This window comes from Pipistrellus hanaki (assembly GCF_964339955.1).
Source record: "Pipistrellus hanaki genome assembly, chromosome: 3".
NCBI lineage: Eukaryota > Metazoa > Chordata > Mammalia > Chiroptera > Vespertilionidae > Pipistrellus > Pipistrellus hanaki.
In genome coordinates, this window is record NC_140505.1 from 167,912,250 (window position 1) to 167,937,351 (window position 25,102).

At 43.5% G+C, this 25,102-nt stretch overlaps 1 protein-coding gene across 2 annotated transcripts; it reads left to right on the forward strand.

The window, feature by feature from the left end:
- The first annotated feature begins 832 nt into the window (after window positions 1–832).
- YBX3 (Y-box binding protein 3) lies at window positions 833–24,303 on the forward strand. 2 transcript variants are annotated; one of them, XM_084877645.1, is made up of 10 exons: window positions 833–1,324; window positions 5,208–5,271; window positions 6,294–6,327; window positions 9,456–9,545; window positions 11,363–11,485; window positions 14,608–14,811; window positions 19,418–19,515; window positions 21,127–21,298; window positions 21,957–22,056; window positions 23,730–24,303. In XM_084877645.1, exons 1-9 carry the CDS (start codon window positions 1,051–1,053, stop codon window positions 22,020–22,022), a joined length of 1,125 nt encoding a protein of 374 aa, XP_084733771.1. In that variant the 5' UTR covers window positions 833–1,050; the 3' UTR covers window positions 22,023–22,056; window positions 23,730–24,303. The 2 variants fall into 2 exon arrangements, with proteins under 2 accessions (XP_084733771.1, XP_084733772.1); XM_084877646.1 differs by lacking the exon at window positions 14,608–14,811 and having other exon boundaries at window positions 838–1,324.
- The last annotated feature ends 799 nt before the right edge of the window (window positions 24,304–25,102 follow it).

Consider the following 25,102-nt stretch of genomic DNA (forward strand, 5'->3'; position numbering starts at 1 on the left):
ATTCTCTAAAGGCCATGCTGGCTCTTTGGGCTGGGACAACATTTATCGGGTGATTTCTCTCTGTACCTGTCATCCCCGAGGCCGAGGTGAGGCTCAGTTGCTGAAGCTTTCACCAGATGGCCCAGGCAACTGGAGCAGAAGGGAGGATGTGGATGTATTCAGGTTTTTTTTGTTTGTTTGTTTGTTTTTTTTAAAAGACATTACTTAAAACACATTAACAGCTCATTATTTGTCTCCTAAATGGGTGTCAATGAATTCTCCAAGGGCTGGACTTCCATGTCCTCCTCACCTGTGGGTTAGAGAGGTGAAATGATCCCGTCAATGATCTTCCAGGAGTTAAGTTGTCAGATAGTCTTAAGATTTTTTTATCCATGCATGCCAGTCCTTCAATTGCTGTATCAAATAGTTTCCGGTGCTCCATAAAGGTTGAGTAAAAACAAATGTTTGGGGGAGACGGGCGCAGCGTAATTTGGATGCCCTGACGCCTCTCCTAAAGGTCGGTTTCAGGTGGCCTCCAGGTCCCTGGGAAGAAATCTCCCCGCCCCTCTCCAACCAAGCGACCGCAGGACGCACAGCTCCGGAGACCCCAGGGTGCCCTGCAATCCCCAGACCCACCCTCTTTCCCTTCCCTCCCCTCCCCGCCCGGCCCCTGCGCCCCGGTGCCCGGCGGCTGGGCGGGTAAGCAAAGGGCACAGGGCGCCTTTAAATGCTAATGAGAGCCGGTGCCCAACTCCGGAGCCAACTTTCCCCACCCTCTTCCCTCGCCGCCCGCCCTTCCCTTCCCTCCCCGGCCCCGTGCGCCGCCTAGAAAAACTTGCGCGGGGCCATTTTTGGGGCAGTAAGATCCGAGCGAGGAGCCCAAGAGCGAGCGAGCGCGCAGCCCGAGAGCTCGAGCCGCCTCCGCCGCGAGCCCCACCCCGGCCGCCGCCGCCGCCGCCGCGAGCCCCGCGCCGGCCTCCCCGAGAGCGCGCCCGGCCGCCGCGACCACCAGCCGCGCCAACCGCCCACCAACCGCCACCGACGCGCCCGACGGAGAGCCCAGGAGGCGGCATGAGCGAGGCGGGCGAGGCCACCACCACCACCACCAGCGCCGCCGCCACCACCGCCCTCCCGCAGGCTCCGGCGGAGGCGGCCGCCGCGGTCCCCCAAGACCCCGCGCCCAAGAGCCCGGGCGGCGGCGGCGCGCCCCAGGCCGCGGCCACGGCGCCCGCGGTGCTCGCCGCGGGGAACCCGGGCGGGGACGCGACCCCCGCGCCCACGGGCCCCGCGGCCCCCGCCTCTTCGGCCCCCACCGGCAACGAAGACGCGGAGAAGAAAGTTCTCGGTGAGTCGTCAGGCCGTCTCCCCCCGGGAGCGGGAGCGTCAGGGCTGCCCCGGGCGGGGCGGCCGCCGCCGAGCACGTGTGGGCATCTCTCCATCTGCGTTTCCCTCCGCCACCCCCTGCGGGGAGGGGTCGCCGTACGGGGCTCCCTGTGCGTCTGTACGGGGGCTTCCCGGGACGTCCTACGGGGTTCCCGGGGCGTCCTGCGGGGGCTCCCCGGACGCCGGGTCCCGGCGCAGGTGGCGCCGCCGCCGGCCCTGCGGGCGCTCCCAGGTGAGCGCCACGCGCTCTGCGCCCCTCGCCGGCCGGTGCGCGCCCCTCGGGGTCCCCCTGGGCCAGCAAGTTGCGTCCTAACTTGGGTGTGTGTGTGTGTGGGGGGGGGGGGGTCCCTGTCGCGCATTCCCAAAATGGGGAAGGCTTCGGTCCCCAGAGAAAAGGGGGCGGCGGTGTGGGAGGGGTCCCAGGGCGCGGATGGAGGTGGATGGATGGAGGAGGTAGGAAGGGACACGTGGGACGGCGACTTGGTGGAGTTGTATGCTTGGGATCCGGGTTGGGGGGGGGGGGGGGGGGGAAAGAGGATCTCTTTTTTTGGGGGGTGGAGGGGTGGGGGAGAAGAGCGTGGTGGCTGGCAGGAGCCGGAAGGGGAAGAGGGGAAAAGGCTTCCTGCTGGGAGGGAGGCTCAGGTGTCTGTCCCCGACGCCCTTCCCACTTTGGCTTTGGGGAAAGGCGCCATGCGTCTGCGGGCCACATGCTGGGAAGAAGGGAGGGGGGGGGCGGGTGTCGCAATCCTCTTGGGTCTGGGTTGCGTCCCTTCCTGCGCCCACTGCTGCGGGGAACCTGTTTACCCATCGCTCTCCCCCCGCTTCTAATTCCCGGGCTGGGGGTGGGGGGAAACACGCGTTTGGTGTAGCAGCTGGAAAAAACTTGGTAGGAAGAGTGGATGTGACGCCCGTTCTTAGGACTTGCAACCAGGCAGATAAGACGTTCAAGACGTCCAAGGTTCAAGGGGGCAGAGCAGCCAGAGGGTGGGTGCGGCCGTCGCTGGCATGTGCCACCTCCTCCAGCCTTCTCTCCGGCGAGCCCCGTGTGGGCCCTTTAAAAACAGGCTTACACAACAGGTGGGTGGTGAGAAGCTTCCTCCAGGGTGTGTGTGTGTGCCTGTGGCACTCATTCACTCTCTTCTAAGCAGGCAAGTTAAAGGGGTGGTGCAGGGGCCTTCAGAGAGAACGTTTTCAGCATTCCGGGTGGGGTGTGTTGGATCTCTCCTGGCCTTCCCAGTTTTCTAGGAAGGGAGTGAGTGTGAAGGCAGTAATAGGATTCCATGCTCCACTCCTGGAGAGGCCCTGTTTTCCCCTTTTAATTCCCAGGGCTTTCTCAGTTACTGCCAACAACAAGCTAAATGCAACCTGTGTAAGGGTTAGGACATGCAATGGCCCTTATTTTGCCGAACTAAAAAGGCGTTGAAGCCTCGTCAGTGTTGAGTGGTGATATTTCCCACAAGTGTTTTCTTGGAACACTCCATACCAAATGTCAGAGAGTCCAGCGTGGGTGATCCAAAGGGGTGTTCAGGTACCTCCCTTTGTCCCTTCCTTTTTTCCTTTTCGGTTGTTCACAGGGAATTTTGAGGTTTTCCACTGCATCCATCTACCCTTTTGGATCGGAACTAACCTTTGGGATTGTTAAAGATGAAGGAAACAGATAAAGTTAATTTTGTCAACCCACACCCCCGCTTGCTGTTAGCCTCTGCCACATCCTGGTGACCAGTCTGGAAGTCTTTCATCTTTCCACTATGACTCCAGCTCTCAGAATGACATCTCAACAGCTTGTCTCCGTCCACTGTGTTCTGCCATCCCCTTTCCTTTGCCAGGCAAACACATGGATGCCTACGATGTGCCAGGCACTGGACTGACTGAAATGGAATTTGGGTTTTGGAATTCTAGTTTTTTTACAAACAGTCTTTAACTTCAGTGGACATAACAGCCAACCACAGGCCAGGAAAAGTTAGTTTACCTGAGGGAAACCAGATTCCCTTCCCATGGAAAGCCATAGGGTCTTCCTCTGTCTCCTCTTCACCCAGTGTGTATGTGAGTGGGTTTATGGTTTTAAGGCAAGAAGCGTATATGAATGTGTTTGCCATATGAAGTCCGTAAGAAGTATTTGTGGAATTAGGAAACATTTTTAAAACTACATTGAGGGGTAAAATAACCTTCAGCCTTGATTGTCGTTAGACTTGAAAATCATTTTTTTTTAATCTTTTCCCCTATTCTATTAATGTTGGCTTTCTAGTCAAGGTTTTTCCTTTGACAATGGTAGACATTTACTTATATGAAAATGAGTCAGAAACGGCTTTATTTATATTTTCCTAGGTCACTAGGACAAATGAAAGGAGGCACAATGACAAGTCGTTTGAAACAATGAGTGGCTGCAAAGCATATGGTTTATCAAAAACAGGCCACTTCTGTGCACATTTGGATCTAAAACATAACTTTTTTCCTTCTTGGCCCTACTGCTCTAGTTCGAATGGCCTAAAACTGCAGCTTTAAAGGTTTAATCTCTTCACTGGGAGATCTTCCTTTCTTGGTGTCAGCCAGAGAGTGCTCAGTCAGCAGTGGGCTGAATGACTCTGGAGGCGTAAAGAATATAGTTTTTGTTTTTTTTTCTCTTCTTTTTACAAAGAGAGCTAAAATATTTCCTCAAGCATATCAATCTAGCAACACTCAGAGTTAACCCTGCCCACAGCAAAGCAAGTCCCAATTACTGTTTTAGTTTTGAGTTAAAAGAACTGAATCCTTATTGCTTATCCTTGCAAGTTAATCTCAGAGAGAGGCAGCATGAATTAATGTTAATTGTTACTTTCATTCTCTGCTATGTTTTTTTTTCTTCTTTTTTTCCTTAAGGTACTTGATTGTCACATTTCCTGGTTCACTGAGTCTTGATACTTGCTTTATACATTTTTCTGGATTTAGGCATAGGCATTTCCTAGAGATGCTGAATTTGACATTCACAGTTGACTTAAAGGAGCCATCTCAAATTGTACTTGATGGCTGAAATAATTATGACTCTGCAAAGTACAACATATGTGACCACACTATTGGGTTTTCTCTTAAATTCTGTTGAAATCTGGGGCACAGAAGTGGTCCTACCCATGATGCAAAGTCAGGCCCATAATCAAGTTTAAGAGGGAATTTTATAGAAAATTCTGGGTTTTGATTCCCACCATCTGCAGAGAGGAGGGTAAACAATGAAACAGAAGCCCAAATTCATCGCTGTGGTTTGAAAAGGCCTGTTACATCATGTCTCAGGGTGGTGAGTACAGAACCAGGTTGAGACAGCACCAGTTCTATTATTACTCTTGACTCTGATAGGCCCCAACTGGCAACTAGACAGGCTACTTTATGTTGTATCTTTGTAGATTAACTAGGAGCTACGATTTCACTTAATAAAGTTTGCCAGTCCTTCAAAGTGTGCATGCAGTGTGTTAAGGTCATTTGTACTTACCTTGTTCATCTACCTGCAATCTCTTTCATTGTGACCCTTGTTTTGCACTAATAACATTTTTCAGCCTTAAAACTTAAAAGGGCTTCCCCCCTTCTCCCCGCCCCCTTAAACAGTGTTTCTCAATTTTAGTTATTGCAGAACTAAATAGACTTATGACCACCCTTATCTTATAACTTTACTGAAAAGTTTAATAGGGAAGATTCTGAAAAGTATTTTCCCCATAATATCTTCACTTGCTCCATTTTCTTTTTCTATTATATTTTGGACTTAAGCTTTTCCTGGTTTCTTCAGGTATGTTTAGGCTTTGTATAATGCTATCAAGACCTTAAGTGATATGAGCTGTATCTGGGTAGGTCAGCTACTAATTTATCCGCTTAATCTATTTTAGCCACCAAAGTCCTTGGCACTGTCAAATGGTTCAACGTCAGAAATGGATATGGGTTTATAAATCGGTATGTATGTCTCTACAAGTTTTAAATACATACTTATGTTGTGGTACCAATTGTTATATTTTTTTTAATTTTTTTTTTTTTTTTACCATACTTGATTAGTGACTTGTATAAGTTGTAAGATTTGTAAACATTATCAATATTCTCATTTCTAAGCTACCGATCATTACCAGAACACTGATAAGTAACTTATTTTATAAAATCGAGTCATTAAAAGAAAAAAGGGGTGGGGGCGATAAATCAGAAGTGGGAAGAGCCTCGGGTAATGGAGTCCATCCCCACAGTCTCAGAGATGGAGAAACAGAGGCTTAGACTGGTCAGGCAACTTTCCTGGGTCTCACAGCGAGTGCGTAATTGAGCTGGAACTATCGCCCAGGTCTAGGCCAAGTGCTGTGTAGAAACTAGTGTTTTCTTTAAGCCATGGTAACTCCTAACCATATAGGAATGATCATGTAAGTGCAGGCTGTTGGGAGTGTTACATTTACACACGATCCTGCCATTTGCTTGGCTCCCCCTCCTACCTCGCTCCCCCATTCTGAAACCCTACCTCCCCCCCCCCCCCCCATTTCTGTTTTGGTGAGAGTGGGGTGGATGAGTTAGGGTGGGGTGATGTTAGGGGTGGGGGGTGGGTGACTGTTTTTGGTTTCAGTGTAAGGAGAGCCTAGATCACAGCTGTGCCTTGTCCTTTTAACTGTCTTGCCTTGCTTTTGCCGGGAGGGAAATCTGGGGCTCTGATTACATACCACGTGGCCTAGAAAGCGGTGAGAGGAAAGGGACAGTGCAGTGCGTGGCATCTGTGCACATGCATCTGAGCACGGTGGTAATGTGGAGGAGCAAGGTGGGTGCCTTGGGGGTTTGGAAGTTCTCCGTGAGGGTTGAGTTCCAGGCATCTGAATTGAGTTTGGAGGATAAACAAAAGTTTGTGTTGTGCTTTGAAACCTAAACTCTTAATGCACTTGCTCTTTTTAAAGGTTTCCTTCTCATACCTAGTACCTTTTCATTGTGTTCTTTTTATCTTCCAACAGAAATGACACCAAAGAAGATGTGTTTGTGCATCAGGTAAGGGGGAGGAGGGATTAATAAATGTTACATTTATATGTGAAAAGTGGGGTGTTGATAATGTGCCGTTTCCCATTCCCAAATGTAGTCATGTACATCATCTTCCACCCCAAACGCTTTCTTGAAGTTTTTTAATTTGGAGAGTATGTGTATGGAAACTGGGAGCAGTAAAACGAGGAAGGGCCTAGGGTGATAGGAGGAGCCACAGGAGAGCCTGGGCTGGGCTGGGCTGCGCTGCCGTTGGCTTTGCAGAAATGCAATGGGGAAGAAGGGAGCCAGGGCGGGGCTGCCGTCAGCTCTCTGGAGAGGCGGGCAAAAGGGTGCCTTGGAGACAGGTTCCTGTTAGCCCAGGACGAGCTGCCGCCACCCATTGCTCTCCTGGTTGCAAGTGTCCGGGGTCTCTTACAGTTTGGGAGATGCGCACGCCTGTGGGGAATGGGCGGTGTGGGTGTGTTCCTGGGAGGAAAATGCACACTGCCCTGAATTCTTTCTGTGATTCTTATTTTGGCAGGAGAGCTCAATTCCACATACTAAGATTGGCAGATAAGCTCTTCCGTTCCATCATCGTAACTGTTTTCCAACAGTTTTTATTTTCCAATGGCATGAAGTCATATTTAGTTAGGCCACTCTTTCACTTTTGGACCCTTTGAGTCCTCAGCAGAAACGTTGTTTCTGTGTTGGGGTGTTCTGCTCTCCCAACTGTGTGGTTCCCCTTAGCGTTTGGCCAGGACCCATTTGGCTTTTGCCTGGGTGGGTGTTGGTTAAGGCTCCTCTGTCAGAGCAGCTCTCACTTGAAGAAATCAGCACAGCAAAGCAGATGGTTAGGGTGTGTGTGTGTGTGTGTGTGTGTGTGAGAGAGAGAGAGAGAGAGACAGACAGACAGACAGACAGACAGACACGTGAGGAAATTCCCCATTCCCAGGATGCGTCCTCACCCCTGTGAAAGGTAGGCAAGGCATGGTTAGCACATGGCCAGGTCAGAAGGCCCATGCTGCCTTAGAAGCGAAGCAAATGTAGAAAATGGGTAACATATGGGAAACACGGGCGTCTCTGCTGCAGGACCTCAGTCTTCCTTTACGTTAGTAGCCTAGGATGTTCTTCATTCTGTTACCAGGTACCCTGGACTTACTTTACAAAAGAGGTGAAAACATACCTACCCTTACTGTTTATTTTTGTATATTCAGTTTTCAACGAATTGTCCCAAATGTGTGTGTAGTTCCTAGTGTGTAGCAGGGAAGCAGAGAGGCAGGTACTATCATCAGCATATTTACCTTCAGGGCTCTGTCAAACATCTGGTTTTCAGTGTTTTTGTTCCCTTCTCTTTAGCTGTGTGTAGTAGTGGTGGTGGTGGTGGTGGTGGTGGTGGTGAGGGAGGGGGGCGTGGGGGGAGGGGATGTGTGGTGACTGGAGATAGTGCTAGTTAAGAAGAAGCTCCCTGGTTGTGGTTTTTATTGTTTACATGTTCACTTGACTGGATGTATTTCAGTTGTACCTAGATGACTTGGGTAGATTTTTGTTGTTGTTCACATACATGCACTTTTAAAGTCATAGCAGACTGACAGGAAGTGTTGCTTACAATACCGAGAAGTGAATAGACCGTTGGGGAGGGGACTCTGCGTCGGGTGAGTGCTGGAGTACAAGGACCTCACAAGTTTCTGTGCTGGTGGCCAGCTTTGTTGGCCCGTGCGTGAGCGTGTGACCTGATTCCAGCCCCTGTGAGGCTGTGTGGTGAGTCACCTCCCTGTGTTGAGGCCTGCCCAGTCTAACAGGAAAAGGGGAAGGAGCCGGCAGGGAGGGGCTGGCTTTGGAATGGCTGAGTGTTCGGGCGGGCGGCAGGCTGCGTGCGCACATATCCTGTCCTGAACTGCCTTCTTCCTCTGCGGGTGAAGTCTCTGCTCTGTTGGCTCATTCTTTTATTTTTTTTCCCCCTCCCTCCTACTCAAGAGTAAGGGAAGGGCTGGATTACACATGCCTAATCGCTTTATAAAATAAGGTTGACCTAGTTCCATAGAAACTCAGAGCCCCTTGAACTATTTAGAGATACCAGCCAAAGAAATGGAGGTTCGTTGCAGGAGTTATTCCACTTCCCTCTGCTGGTGGAACAAGAAAGGTCTGCTCACGAGATGTTTAGGTGCAGATGTTTAATGCAGGGAAACATCTTTATTAAACCTTTTTAATGTGTTGTCGGGGACACAGCATGGTGTGACGGGGAAGATATTGAATACATATGTAGATGCAGTACAGGTATAAGAGTTTCCCCACTTACCCCCACATCCACCCTCTCCCCCGCTGCATCTTGAATATGGCCTTGGATACATCACTCTTAGCCTCATGTTTCCTCACCCATGAAATGGGGGCAGGTCGGGGGAAAGGCCAGATTATCAGCAGTGTTCTGATTCCTGAGGTAACTTTGCATATTTTGTCAGAAATATTCACACCTTGGCATTTTCTAATTCATTTCTCCTGTTCACGATTCCTCCTCCCTTTCACACACATTCTTTAATATTTTTTAAAAATATTTTTATTAATTTCAGAGAAAGGAAGGGAGAAGAGAGAGAGAGTTAGAAACATCAACGATGAGAGAGAATCATTGATTGGCTGCCTCCTGCATGCCCCATATACTGGGGATCAAGCCTGCAACCCAGGCATGTGCCCTGACCAGGAATGGAACCATGACCTTCTGGTTCATAGGTCGATGTTCAGCCACTGAACCACGCCAGCTGGGCTCTTTAATACCTTTTGAGGTTAGCAGCTTCTCTTGTCTACAGAAACTTTTATACCTAAAATGTGTGCTTGTGTGTGTAAGATTTCATAAAGGATCCCCACTCCCACTCCCACTGAGAGAGCTACTGTCTGAGTCTTCCATGATTACTAGTTTGAGGGAACTAATATATCCAATATCACGGCTAAGTGTTCAGGCTGTAACAGAATACAACTACACAATCTGTTTTTTTTCATAGTGTTTTTTGTTTGTTTTGTTTTATTATTTTAGAGATTCAGGTTAATAGGAGAATGATAATTTTAAAAAGTAATAAGTCACCTGTGTCTTCAGTATATCCTGTAAACTTGAAGCAATGAAATGTTACCAGTATTGACATATACTTTACTTAGAATTTCTCCTCTTATAGACTGCCATCAAGAAGAATAACCCACGGAAATACCTGCGCAGTGTAGGAGATGGAGAAACTGTGGAGTTCGATGTGGTTGAAGGAGAGAAGGTGAGGGGGTTGGGCTGGGTCTCAGAGAGTGCTGGCACTGAAGTTTTCTTGCAGAGTAAATGCTCTCTCAGCCCCTTACGAAAGAACTCACATTACTTTGGATGTTTTTGTGTTAACAGGAAGAAGTGACTTCTAAGTAGAAATATTTTTGATTATTGGATGTCATTGTAAGCATTCTTTGATATATATATTATCAAAGGATGCTTTAATTTCTCATTGAATAAGTGATGAATCCTATTTAATTATGGGAGGAAAAGCGAATTTTAAATGGGGTGAAATTTGACTTATACAAATAATATTTTCAGGCTGTGATTTTTTAATAATACAAGTAAGACACAGTGAAGAATGTTTTAATTTCAAAGAAGATTTCAGTTGAATCTTTGGATTAGGTTTTGGAAAGCTGGAGGCTTTTTTGATGGACTGTATAACATCTTTTTTCAGATGAAGCTAATTGGTCATCTTGAAATGTACCTGGATATTTTTAATGCTGTTCTATTATCTAGTTCCAATATTTGTAATGTCCTTTTTGTTTGGCTTTCAGACAGCAGTCTGTTATAGATATCAATAAAACACCATAGCATTAAAAAAACATCTTAAAGCCACATACCTTACAACCACCATGGCATTTAATGGTGGTGGCTGAATTGTAAACTAATAATGGAATGAATCACTAGTTAACTCCCCGCATGTGCTTTTCACACACACACACACACACACACACACACACACACACACACATACATACATACAGTTCCATAGTCTATTTTTAGTCACTCCCAACCTGTTCTGTTCTAAAAGAAAAACACTTTATTTCATTTAATATAACAATTTAAATGATGTCTTTACTGATTTGATCCCCATAGTATCTTGCAAATCTCTTGAAGTTTTGAATCATCCACCAACAAATACTGGCCTGTAATAATCTCTAAAATTTTGCTTTGTCAGGTTTATTTTTTTTTTTTTTTGCCTCTGTATGTTTTGTCAGGCAATTTTACCTCTGTTTTCAGAACTTGAGGCTTTACAGATTGATATAGAGTGTGAAATACACTCTTTTCAGGCTCTAATTTTTTATATGCTTGCAACATTATTTTATTCATTTTTCTGTAAGAGAATAAGAATGCTAAGTCTGTTCTGAGGAGAATAGGAAGGTCTAAAGAGGGACTACATGTGTGGAAACTATTACTAAGTCAAGAACCCTTCTTTCCCATTGCTCCCAAGTTTTGCTCTTGGTCGTCATTGCTGGACAGAGCTACGTGAGCCAATTCTCTTGGTGCCTCAGGGTAACACAAGTTTCAACATTTTCTAGCAAGATACCATTATCTCCATTGTTTTCCACTGAGGAGTATGCCTTCCTGGTCTAGCATTCTTTCTTTTACAGTTGTGTTACGTCGACCAGTTTGTGTTCGTCATAGAGATACACACTACTCTTGAACCTTGTATGACCAAACATGAAGGCAGAGCATAGGCTGCGTGAGCAAACAAGCTGTATACATTTTAGTACTAAAACCTGGGTGTACTTTTGATGTCTAACAACCGGAATTGATAGTACAGTCTGTCGGTCTTTAACATTTTGGCTGTCTAAGGTTGTTTGGGGGGGGTTTTGCTTCTTTTAAATTTTTAAAAAGTATGTTTTCATTGATTTTCAGAGACAGAAAGGGAGAGATTGAAACATCAACTGGCTGCCTCCTGCACACCCCCTAGTGGGGAATTGAGCCATGTGCCATGACAGGAATCGAACCAGCAAATCGCTGCTCAACCCCTGAGCCACACTGGCCTAGCTTCTTTTAAATATTGAGGGTGTCTTTCTTCTGCCTCAGGGTGCCGAAGCAGCCAACGTGACTGGCCCAGATGGAGTTCCCGTAGAAGGGAGCCGTTATGCTGCTGATCGGCGCCGTTACAGACGCGGTTACTATGGCAGACGCCGTGGACCTCCCCGTAATGTACGTTGGCCTCTCTTCCTAATTGGTGATTGCAGAGACGTTCACGTCGTAAACGGAGTGTACAAACTTAGAGCAGATGAATACTGTGTCTTCTCCTGGCAACACAAACACAAAATGATTGTTGTTTGTTGGTTTTGATGCAAAAATTTTCATATCCGGAATTTTATGCGTAGCCAAGGGTCTCACTACACTTGCCATTGAAAAGTTGTATCAGTTTGTATGTACTTGGCTGCAAATAACAGACCTTTAACCATCTTATAACAAGAAAACTAAGGTATGCTGTGCCAAGGTGGTCAAAAAGGCATTCTCTTCACTGAGCTCTTTTTTCCGGGACCAGAATCTTGCCTTAGGGCATTCACTGGTGAAGGGGAATGGGATTGGCTCAAACCTATGGTTCATCCCTTGGCACTGGCACTGGCACTGGTACTGCTGGTCTCTAAGAAAGTCAGCGTTTGGTTGGCAAGGAAGAATAGGGATAGATTGGGAAGAGGCAATAAACTGTTGGCTGCAGAAATATTAAATTTGCCTCAAGTAAGTGGCTATTTTATTTTATTTTTTTAATTTAATTTCTTTATTGATTATGGTGTCACATAATTGTCCTAATCCCCCCATTCCCATCCCAAACCCCACCCCTGTTGTCCATGACCTCTGGTTAGGCTTATAAGCATGCACACAAGTCCTTGGGTTGATATCTCCCCTTTGCCCCCACCCTCCCCTACCTTCCCTCTGAGGCCTGACAGTGGCTAGTTTATTTTGCATAGCATTTGCTTTATTTTAAAGTGTAGAAGTAGTAAGTAATTGTCTGGATCTATCATTCTTCAGATTAGTATCAATCCAGGTGAAAGGCTTTACAACCAAGTCTCTGTCTTAGGAGGCGCTCTGTAAATACTTTTTAAAGCACCCAAAAAGAATCCCATGTATCTGTGGTCATGAGGATTCTATAAATTTGAGTCACTTTTTGATGTTTCTAGAATTAGTACCTGGGACTGGCACGACAGCATAAAACTCCAGATGTTTTGTGGGTGCAGGGTTGTGGCTATGCCAATTACCCAAGAAGAACTTGAAAAATCTCACCAGAATAGAATACATGCAGGTTGAGAATGGTCTGTCCCCATGCTTTGATAGACTTACATCTTTCTGCTTTGCAGAATGCTTTCCTTCTTTATTCTGTCATCTTCTCACCCTGCTCAAATTGATTTTTATCAGATTGCTTATGGCATCTTATTTCCTGTTTCTGTATTTTTCTTACCCACATTTTGCTTATTCTGTTTTTGTTTTGTTTTTTCAATAAGCTGTGCAGGGCGTGGAGGTAGGAATGAGCATTTACTATGTCAGGTTAACGCAGGTTCATCAGATTCACGGAGCTTGTAGTTGTAATTATTTTGACTCCTTGGTTCATTCAGAAGTACAGTGGTAGAACCTTTAGTGAAAAATTTTCCTTATGGAGACTTTTCTCCTCAGCTGGAAATTTGAAGTCATTCATGTAAAAAATATTTAGAAATGTCAAAATTCTTAAAGTGTACATAAATGTTTTGCTGTTACAATGTTTTTAAGTCCTTAGAGCTCGAGAGTATGTTTGTTAATGGGGCTGCCATTATTCTCATTGTGTAAAAATGAGAGATTGTCTGTATACAGCTCAAAAAGATACAGAAAGCCTAAAAGAAAAAGAAAAAATGTATGAAGTCTCACACTTCATATTTTGGTGAACATTTTTTATATTGGGAATCACATCTGATTCAGGCTATATGAAATTTGTGATGGCTTCATTTGTCCGAAAAGCTCGTTGGAGCGTTTCCTGATGGGGAATTCAGTTGCCCATGTCGGCTCGAACTGGAGAGTTCTAAAACTTAAACATCCTCACCCTCCAGGAGAAATGCGTCATTGTGTTAATTTTTAATTTAGCTATTTTTTTTTTTAATAACTATCGTTACTTCCCACAAGACTACTTTGGCATCTGCATATCCCACTTTAAAGTAAGATTTTAAATAAGTTTCTTGAGGGATGTTAGCTTTTATTTTTTTAATATAAACGACTAGTATAGGATACGTAGTTGAAATACAGGAAAAGTTACATAATGGGTCAATAATTTACTTTGCTAATAAGACCTGTATATATTTTTTAAAAATTTAATATATTTTTATTGATTTCAGAGAAGAAGGGAGAGAGAGAAACATTGATCAGCTGCTTCCTGCATGCCTCCCTACTGGGGATCGAGCCTACAACCCAGGCATGTGTCCTGACCCGTAATTGAACCATGATCTCCTGGTTCTTAGGTTTACGCTTAAAACACTAAGCCATGCTGGCTGGGCATTAAGATCTATATTTAGAAACTACCTGTATCTATTACTTATTACTATCTGTTAAGGTACAATTAAAACTTTATTCTTGAAAATATAAAGAAAATCTAACTTTTTCCATGAAATTGAGTGGGAAGAGTGGTGTTGCTTGATGTTTTTGTAGATTTCTGATGTTTGATTTCATAGAAGACAGCTGAGTTCTCACATCTCTTGCTGAGACCACATGTCAGTGTAGCTCTGGGAGACCCCACCGTACACTCATGTGATGATGAGATGGGAACAGGCAATTAGCACTCTCATGGCATTATGAGAATAGTTGGACCTTGATAACTCCCCGAAGGGTTATGGAGACCCTGTCCACACTTTGAAAATAGCTGTAGGAAGTATACTTTGTGGAACAAACTATTGATAACACTACAAAATATATTTTTTTCTTGACTGCCCTGACTTTGCCCCCATGGATGGCAAATGTTGGGAGACACACATGTTGGCCAAGGTAAATATTATTAAGATTGTAGATGTCCTTTGGGTGGTTGGTCAACTGATACTCATCAATCCTAATTAGATGACTTAAAATTATTATAGAGTGATTGCTTTTGCTTTTCTGCTTCTTGGTATTTTATCTGCATAGATCTACTTTAATCTCAATGTTGTTTATCCCAGGTTATCACATAATGATCTGGGTTAAATGCACTTTGTATAAATAAAAGGATTATTCCTTTTGGGGAGATGTTTTTCTTTTGGTGATAATTCACCCTAAGTGGTATTCTTTGGTTCTTTCCTTGCTGAAACTTCTTCTGAACCTCTGTTTCTTTGCTTCGCTAGTACGCTGGGGAGGAGGAGGAGGAAGGGAGCGGCAGCAGTGAAGGATTTGACCCCCCTGCCACTGACGGGCAGTTCTCTGGGGCCAGGAGTCAGCTGCGCCGCCCCCAGTATCGCCCTCAGTACCGGCGGCGGTTCCCGCCTTACCACGTGGGACAGACCTTTGACCGTCGCTCACGGGTCTATCCCCATCCCAACAGAATGCAGGTAAAATTGCACCTGGGACTTCTCTTCAGCAATCCTCACCCTTCCGTCCTTCCTCTGCCTCTTCCTCCTCCTCCTCCTCCTCCTCCAACACCAGCCGCTGGAAACAAAACCTTGCTTGTGGCTTCCTGGTGCTGCAAAAGCTGAGGCAAGGCCTTGGGTCTTTCAATCCTAGTAACATTTCTAAAAGCACAGCCATGTGAGCCGTGCCTACAACTGGGGACACTAGTGGGTAGGTTACAGTTTCTAGTTTATGGAAGAAGGAAAGTAGAGAGACCAATGGTATGCTTAAGAGCTTAAACTTGAAGTCAGACAGACCTGGATTTATTTATTTAAATCTTGTCTCTGCTACTTATTATCTGAAATTTTGGGAAAACCAAACTGTAAAGAGATTAACTTACTCATACATTAAATGGTAATAATAATGTGCCTCCATCATGGGGCTCACTATGATTAAATCAAAGGTAAAGACTTCAGTGTGATGCCTTAGGATAGCTAACACCTGTAAAGTCCTTAATTTAGGTGAGATGGTGTGGATTAAGAAACCCTACCAGAGGGTGAAGATGGTTAGTTATTGATTTACTCCTCTTTTTTTTAAATCACAAAATATTGATACAACTACTGTAGGAACTTGACCTGTAATGAATGAGCCTCATAGCAACTTCCCAGTCCCTGGAAATTTGGGAAACTTGGGACGGGGCATCCTTTTTGTTACCCCTTAGCTACAAACACTTCCTCTTAGTGCCCTTGGGTTGTTTTTCCACCAAGTGTTTTGACTGAACACTATGTTCAGTCCGTTCTCTGCTACCCTTCTCATGTCCCATCATGCATGACTGTGTTCTTTCTGCATTGCTCCTTGTTTTTTCTCTTCACTCTTTCACAGCTGTCCCTGACAAACGTGCTAAAAATAACAAGTAGACTTGCGTACATGGAGAGATTGGGTACGTGAGGCGCAGGCACAGTAGGCTCCGTTAGGACTTCCAGGAGGACGGGAAGTCAGTGAGATTGCCATGCACATTTATTTTCAGTGCTGACAGTACCTTCCTGAAGAAGCCATTGTTAGTGTTTAGCATATGCACATGATGATTCTTTTCTGTGTTTTGAAATAAAGTATATTTCACCTTAGGATTTGAAGGTGGAGAGTAAAGTGACTCTGGAGTGTTATGTAGAATATCATTTACAGATGCTGGTTGAAAAGTTAATTTTTGAAATTTGTGCTTATTCTGATAACTGCATATATAGTTCTTTAAATGTGGCCTGGATTTTTTTTTTTTACTTTACATTTCATATCTGAATTAAAAACTGTCTTAGACTTTTTTCCACAGTTTTCCTTACACTCTTTCTAATACATGCCATGTTTGGATGTTCACTGAGTGAGCTAATCATTAACATCAAGTGAAAATTCCTGAAACTTCCTTCCATAAAACTAGGCTACCTCAAGGTTGTCAGTGTAATAATGACTCAAGGTTGTCAGTGTAATAATGACTTATTGTAATAATGAGAGATATCTAGATGGTAAAAATTACTGAGTTCATACAGAAAAGTCTAATATTTTCTACAACATACAAAAACTGACATTTATTGGACACAACAGGGAAAACTAACAATATTCAGGCCAGTAGTGTTTCTCTTATGTACCAAGAATATAATATAGCATGGTCAGTGATCAAATGACTTCCGTATTCTTTGATTTTTTTACAGAGAGGAAGGGAGAAAGTTAGAAACATGGATGAGAGAGAAACATGGATCAGCTGCCTCCTACATACCATCCATTGGGGATGTGCCTGCAACCAAGGTACATGCCCTTGACTGAAATCGAACCTGGGACCTTTCAGTCCGCAGGTTAATGCTCTATCCACTGAGCCAAACGGGTTAGGAAGATGAGGAGCCTAGCAAATGACATGAGAAGGAACAGGTAGAAAAAAAAAAGTATTTTAAGAGGAAATGCTGCCCAAAAAATAGCGGAAGTTAGGTTGAGAATTGATTACTGGGTTTGGTAACTTGGGAGGTTAGTGATATGGTGAGAACAAAAATCTAGTCAGAATGAATTTAAGAGAAAGTCAAGAAGAGGTATTTTCTTCCCCTTTGAGGAGGTTTCTGTGGTGGTGATGGGTTTCCTTTAGCAGGTATTTCTGTAAAGGAGCTCAAAGAAATGGGGCAGTATCTGGAGGAGGATCTGAGGTTAGGGCAAGGTTTGGGGTTGATTTTATTTTCACATTGAGTGAGTTCTGTCCTGGTTTCCCTTAGCCCTTCCCTCACCAACTATTTACTCATGATGCATTAGATGAGCAGATCAAATGCCACACACACACACACACACACACACACACACACACACACGCCCGCGCGCATTCATACATTTATTTATATATGAATAGTTTATGTATGTGTGCATATATATATTTGTATGTGGTGGTCCTTATTTTTGTTCACTAAAATGGCCTGAAATCAGTGACACCTTGATAGCACTGAGCTTCCTAAGCACCATTCTCTAATAAAAGGAAGCTCCTTTCGAGAAATGGCTGATTTCAGATCTGAACCACAGAAAGTACAATATGAACCTGGAACATCTTGTCATGCCAGAAAGCAAGGAAGTACTCAGAGAATGTTGGAGACATGTCAAAAGGACATGAGGCAGCTTGAATGGGTTCCCATTGGCCAGTAATGATAGTAACAGATTAGAACCCATTGAATAAAATAGAAAACCATGAGTCTGTGTAGATATACACGAATGTATTGAATTTGATGAGGAATGAAATATTTATAGACTTTGAAATTACTTCACAAAATCCTTCTTAATTACAAAGGAGAACAGAGTAAACCTAGCTCTGGCCAGTGTGGATCAGTTGATTGAGCAGTCATGTGCACCTAAAGGTTGTTGGTTTGATTCCAGGTCAGGGCACATACCTAGGTTGCGGGCTCGATCCCTGGTCTGGGTGCGTGTCGGAGGCAGCCAATCAATATTTTCATCTCACATCGATGTCTCTTTCCTTTCCCTTCTCTCTAAAAAAAAAAAAAAACACCTACAAATCTATAAAAACATATTTAGAAAAATAAAAAGGAGCCTTAGAAGATAGATACCACCTCAGCTACTGCTCAACACCAACACTGTCAGTAGGGTGCAAATTGAAGCCAGACTCCACCTGGCAGGGGGCAGTGAGAAGAATGCAGTGTCACTTTTGTGGCTTCCCTGCCATCCGCACAAACTAGAGCGTGGGAAACACCCAGCAACCCACACTGCAGTATATTTTACAGACTATCTGGTCTGTAATATTTTTTTCTTTAAAGAATAATTTTACTTTTATTATTATTTTATATATATTTATTTCAGAAAGGAAGGGAGAGAGAGCTAGAAACATCAAGGATGAGAGAATCATTGACCGGCTGCCTCCTGCAACCCGGGCATGTGCCCTTGACTGGAATCGAACCCGGGACTCTTCAGTCCATAGGAAACCAAGTAGAAATTGAAGAACTGTGTCAGAAAGAGACAACTAAATTCAAGGCATGGTGCTAAGTGGGTCCTTTTTGCTATGAAAGACATTATTGGTGAATGGGGTCTAAGGATTAGATTCTACTTTTGTTATTATTTCAAAATAAAGTAATTGAAAACGAGGGGTGTTATTTCAGCATGTTCATGGGCTTGGGTGGAAATGATGGAGCAGAGAGGGAAGAAAATACACAGTGAAGGGGGAGAGGGGTTGGCCATGGATATGAGCTTGGACCACTTAGCCAGTGTAATGAGAGGAGACAATTATTATAAATATAGGTAGCTTAGTAGATTCTGTTATGAAACAATGTAGAAAATATTTTTTGATTGCTTCTTAGTGAAATATGGAGAAAAAAGAGGTGTTAGTTTTTTTTGGGGGGGGAAGATGTTTGAGATTGTAACTGTATTATAATGAATTTTAGAGATTGTTGGAATTTCAGAGGTTGGTCGGTGGTTTTTTTTTAAAATTTTAGTTTTTTGTTTGTTTTTTAGTTTTTAGTTATTCTTCCTCTAGAAGTTCTACAATAAAGTAATTTTTCCCCCACAGCTTACAATAAATTTATCACCAAGAAAGTGTACTTTATTTTTTAAATGTGATGCTTAAACAGTGCAAATAAATACAAAGAAAAAATTGTGAAAGGAAGGAATCAGGTGAAAGCATGATTATAAGGTGTGAGAAAAATTTTGAGTTAGAAACCATTAGTGATATTGAAGGGATACCCAGTTTGTAGAATTAGGAGGTCTGAGTTTGAAAAGATTCTTATTGCTCAAAAGTAGTAGGGTTTTTTTTGTTTTGTTTTGTTTTTTGTGTGTGTGTGTGTCTGTATTTTTTTTTTTTTTTTTTTAAGAGATGAATGGAGCACTTGAAATGTTAAATTAATATTGTGAAATGAAATTAGTTGCTCTGGAGTAAGGCAGAATACTGTTATAAGTGGGAACGAGTTTTTCTTTTCTATCCTTCATGATAGTCAGGAAATAGCTTACTGTTACAGTTAGTTGAGAGTTCCCAGCTTTGTAAGGAAGCATTTTTCTTACTTTTTAAAAATTCCGAATACAGCCGTGTGCTCTGTGTTTCCTGTATCCTATAGCACAGCACTCATTTCCAGCCCTATTCCCTTCTAGGCTGGTGAGATTGGAGAGATCAAGGATGGAGTCCCAGAGGGAGCTCAACTTCAGGGACCGGTCCATCGAAATCCAACTTACCGTCCAAGGTACCGTAGGTATGTCACATTTCACGGAGGCGTGACCCGCTGAAGGACTCGGAGTGACCGTAGAATGTGTGAGGATGTTGTGGGTCTGTTCGGAGGGCTTATTATGTAATGGAAGATGTGTCCAAGTTTAGGGGAGACTCTTCAGTATATGTTTTCAGATGGCCTGTGACACTTGCCCCTTTCTTAAATAATAAAACTTATAGTTATCCCTGTACCAAACCATTAGTTGTATTTGATAGCATTCTTATGTTTTAATTATAAATTAATACTTATTTTTAAATAATATTTAATGAAATAAGCAAAAATTAATTGATGAGTAATTCACTGGTAGTGCTACAAATGGAGGAAGATTGAGTGCCACAGAGTATTTGGCATACTACATATTCTGTTAACTGAGCCAGTCTGGTGTAAGAGTTAAATCAGGCTATGGATCAAGTTGTCTGATTCAATTCCCAACCTGCAGATGGTAGCTATAACTCCTTTGACAAGTTTCTAAACTTTCTAAGACTTAGTACTAGGCCTATAAAATGGACATTAACGGCTATTCTACAGTTGTCATTAGGGTTAAATGTATAAAGGAGCATCTAACTGAGATAATTAGTATGTTGCCTGGTATAGTAAGTGCTCAGTAAATACCACTACCCATGATCTTAACATTAGTGAAGGAGCGGGTTATTTTATTTGTGTTCTGTCCCTGCAAAGACTGAAAATTGAACTAGATTTCCTAAGGTCCTTTTCAGCTTTTTGTATTATAAGCCTTCCTGTTTGTTCATTTGCCCTGTCCTTGAGGTAAGTGAAGAAGCATCTTCATTCCTGAACCACAGGTAGACCACATGGAAGTTAGGCAATAGGGGTTGATGGAAAGGAGAGTGCTAGTAAGTGTAGCATTTGGGGAAAGGATTTGCGCCATTCTGCATCCTTCCTTCTCACAATTCATTCCAGTTTTAGGCATAATCGCTTTATAAGGACTGATTACTAAGGACTTTCACATAAGGGATATTTCATAGAAATGTCTTCATGAAAACTGAGGAGACGGGAACAGTATTTGAGTCCAGCTGTGTCGATTCCCAGCTGTGTGATCCTGGCAGAGTTACAGTTGACCTTTTTTGCCTATAAAATCAGCCACCCCATGTGATTCAAACAAGTACTTACTCTCTCACTGCGAGTCTAACTCACGGAATTGGTGTTGAAATTAAATCACTTCACGTGTAAACATTCCAGCACAGGCTCTGGCACGTGGTGGCTGTTTTCTTCCCGTGTTCAATCCCCATAGTCTCCACGAAGCTCTGTTCCTGGAGGGCAGACACCAGACCACTTTCCTTCTTTGGTTTTCCTCTCCTTAGAGCCTATCAGAGTGCCTGGTAGGAGTATAGTATGTGTTCAGGGTATGTGTATGCACCACAGATAGGTATTCAGGTGAAAGGGGAAAAGGATGGGATTTTTTTTTCCCCACCAAAACTTTGTTCCACTTGTTTTATTAGCCTGTGCATAATTCTAGTAATAAGTACCTACCTGGTCACTTGGACTCTTTAATTTCTAGAAATGAAAGAAACCTATGTTCTTGGAGAGTCCCTGTCGCGTTGCACTTTTTCTCCCTTTGTTTTGTGATCTCTGTTCTAGGGGACCTCCTCGCCCACGACCTGCCCCGGCTGTGGGGGAAGCTGAAGATAAAGAGAACCAGCAAGCGGCCAACGGTCCAAACCAGCCGTCTGTTCGCCGCGGATACCGGCGCCCGTACAACTACCGGCGCCGTCCCCGCCCCCCTAACGCTCCTTCACAAGATGGCAAAGAGGTAAATGCAGCCAGCCGGAGGGGGTGGTGCCGGATCATTCTTCATCATGTCAAACGTCAGCATCCTTTCTAAGACTGGTTTTATAGTCTGATAGCCTATACTTAAATATATGTATATATAAAAATATGTATCTTTACATATAGTTTATGTAAAATGTTATTTATAAATAAGTTATTTACACATAAAATTTTATATATAAAAGTATCTATTCACATATATTTTCTATATTATCTATATTAACATTTTACTTAAGGTCCATACATATATAGAGTATACTCTGCACATCACACAAACCAAATATTTGAGTTTTAATTAAATTGACATTTGAATGAATTACCCATTCTGGCGGGGATTCAGAGCCAGAAACGTGTAGGGCTGTCCAAGTAAAGGACAGCATTTACAGAGAGAGGAACCTGCCTGTAAGTGTGTGGAAAGTAATTGTTTTGTTATGGAGAGTGGCCAGGTTTAATTTGCTATTTGGAAGTCATTCTTTGTGATACTGATTTTTGACTCACACTTGAGAGTAGATAAAATTTTGTACAGCGATTTGCCTCCATAGGCAAAAGGACTCCCAACTTTTGAGACTTTTTAGTCTTGAACTTTCCACTGTCACCTGAGTTGCTTCATTTCTGGTTTGTGAATGTGTTCTGTGTTTTAGAGCAAGGCAGGTGAAGTGCCATCCGAGAACCCTGCTCCGGCCACCGAGCAGAGCAGTGCTGAGTAACATCAGGCTCCCCAGGCACCTTCACCATCACTAGGTAAGAGCTCGGCCAGCCCAGGCTTATGTTGGTATTTATTTTATTTTTTTAATGTCATTGATTTCTCAACCAGAGAACAAATAAGTCTAAACTAGTTCTGTGATTTACCTGCACCATTCCCTCATCTCCATTGGGATTTTGAAGAAAGAGTGTTAAATAGCTCTAGATTTACTTTTTTCTTTTTTTTTTTTTGCTAAGCTTTGGGGACATAAGTATTCAGACAGATAATGAGAGCCAAATTCTTTTTTCTAGCCAGAGAGTTTTTTTTTAGACAGGCAATTTTTTTTTTTTTAATTTATTTTTTTTATTTTTTTTTATTTTTTAATCAATCTTTATTGTTCATATTATTACAAAGGTTCCTCATTTCTTCCCCCCTCTACCAGGTTCCCACCCCACCCTCTGCCCCCTTCCCCTCCCTCCCTTTCCCCGATAGTAAATCCCTTTTCAGATAGTAAATCAGTTACTTAGCATTTTCTCAAATCAATAATACCTCCACATGTCCAAAGATACACTTCACACAAAAGACATTTCCAAATAGGTCAACCAACCTCATCCAGGCCCCGCACAAGGTACTCACAGATCAACACCCCAGCACTTTACTAACTCAACATATCCAGATCTAAGCCTTCATCACTTGATTCAGCAGACCCTCAAGTTCCCGCAAAAGTTTCCAGCCATGTCTGAGAGGCAGCCTTGGGGTAGGGGCAGGTGAGGAGCGAGCTGTTCCGGGCCTGGCTGCTCCGAGCCTGGCCTCTGTTGCTCTGGTCCGTTCCACAACCAGCTGCTCCAGGTCTGGCTACTGCCGCTCCCAACCTGGTTCTCTGGGCTTGGCTGCTGCTGCTCCGGGCCTGGCCACACCCAACCTGGCTGCTCCGGGCCTGGCCACTCCCAGCCTGGCAGCTGCTGCTCCAGGCCTGGCCGCACCCGACCCGGCTGCTCCGGGCCTGGCTTCTCTGGGCCTGGCCGCTCCCAGCCTAGACAGGCAATTTTTAACTATTATAGTATCAATATGGTACACCAGTATGAAAGTGTTTGGAAGTTTTACTTTTATGACACCTAGTGGCCAATTTGATCATTTTCAAGTGCTTGACCAGGCCTTATTTTAATATCTGGAGACTGATTTGTAGAATAAATTAGAGGGTTTTTTTCCCCCTTTGACAAGCAACGTGATTCACTTGGAGGCCGTGGGGACAATGTGTAGGAGCCCAAAGGCCTGTACATCCAGTGTGGGATCTGCTGCTCATTTGCTCAGTGATCTTGAGCAGTTTGTTTATTTTCTCCCTTGGCAATGTCTGCTGCTGGGAAAATGGGAACACCAACAGACTTTATCCACCAAGGTCCTTGCAAAGATTTAATGAGATAACACCTGGGAAGTGGTTAAACAGAGCAGTAAAGAATAACCTCTTTGTAAAGGGTAGCTTGTTAAGCTTCATTGTGGTTTCATTATTATGTACTGACTGTTCTCATTTATAAAAAATATTTATGGAAAAGAGTTTTCATTAAATCAATGCACAGTTTATGAATCTAGAGAATATAAACATGTACATTTTGCTTACAGCTTTTGAAATACTTTTTTTTTTTTCCCTCAAGAAAACAGGCTATTTTTGTCTTTTTATTCTTTAACTCTTCGTCATTTTGTCACTTTTTATAAGTTCGATTTTAATTTTTTCCAGGTGACCTAAAGAATTAATGACCATTCAAAAAAAAACGAAACAAAAAGCAGACACGACCTTACCAACACCAAAGAAACAGCCAAGCAATAAAGTGGAAGACTAATAACCAAGATGTGGACATTGGAATGTTTATGGATTATTCTTTACGAAACAAGTACAAAACGAGAATGTCAGCCAATGTTTCCAGCAATTTTTCTGGAATGCCTGCACAGAAGACAAGAGAGCAACCTCCCCAGTTTCGGCAACCACTAGGTTTATATTTTTTTCCTGGTTTTTACTGTTTTGGTAATATGAATTGAAAGAAGAAATATTAATACCACATGGGGAGAACCCCAACCAAAGAAATCTGAAATATATAGTAAATGCTTTTTTGTTCCCTTTTCTAGTTCATTTTGGATGCTGGTGCTAAACTTCCAAGTGTCATGATTTAAAAAGAAATTTTATGCTCTTCTTATTTATTTCTAGATGAGGGGAGGATAACATTTTTGCTTTCTTAATGCGACTCTCTGAAAATGTGCAGCATGAAGTTCCTCAAAAAATAAAATTTTTATCCTTGAAAGGAGAAGGTGTATAACTGGAGTATGTTTTCCTGTCTCAGCGTGTGTTTTATGCCCTCCCCCCCCCCCCCCGCCCCCCACCTCCCAGTTAATTCACTTGACTTAATAGTAAGCTCAAAACCAAACTAAAGATCCACTCACGCTATCTAATAAATATTAGGCATATTCGTTTGCGATGGTGGTAGTTGTGTTTGGAATGTGGGTCGGAATGAACAAGTTGGTGTCTGAGTTCAGCAGTTGGGTGTCCTTTTGTTTCTCTGGTCCTTTGTACCTTTGGAGTAATCTTCACTGAGGTGAGTGGATGGCATGCAGGTTAAACGGCTTCCTTTAAATATTTTTTTTTTAATTGATTTTTCACAGAGAGGAAGGGAGAAGGATAGATAGTTAGAAACATCGATGAGAGAGAATCATCGACCAGCTGCCTCTTGCACACCCCCTACTGAGGATGTGCCCGCACCCAAATGTACATGCCCTTGACCGGAATTGAACCTGAGACCTTTCAGTCCGCAGACCGATGCTCTATCCACTGAGCCAAACCGGTTTTGGCTAAATGGCTTCCTTTAGATCAGTGGTTCTCAACCTTCCTAATGCCGCGGCCCTTTAATACAGTTTCTCATGTTGTGGTGATCCCCAACCATAAAATTGTTTTCTTTGTTACTTCATAACTATAATTTTGCTACTGTTACGAATTGTAATGTAAACATCTGTGGTTTCCGGTGGTCTTAGGCGACCCTGCTAGCAGTTCTCAAAACTGCTGCCTGTGCCAGCGCCGCTCACAGCTAGTGCCGGAGCCCCTGCTGGCACCCACTGCTGGTT

Bases quoted from the DNA above. Each gene is read 5' to 3' on its own strand.
- YBX3 (XM_084877645.1), top strand. From the start codon at position 1,051: ATGAGCGAGGCGGGCGAGGCCACCACCACCACCACCAGCGCCGCCGCC. The intron at 1,325-5,207 runs GTGAGTCGTCAG...AATCTATTTTAG, and splicing joins CGCGGAGAAGAAAGTTCTCG to CCACCAAAGTCCTTGGCACT. The intron at 11,486-14,607 runs GTACGTTGGCCT...TTGCTTCGCTAG, and splicing joins GCCGTGGACCTCCCCGTAAT to TACGCTGGGGAGGAGGAGGA.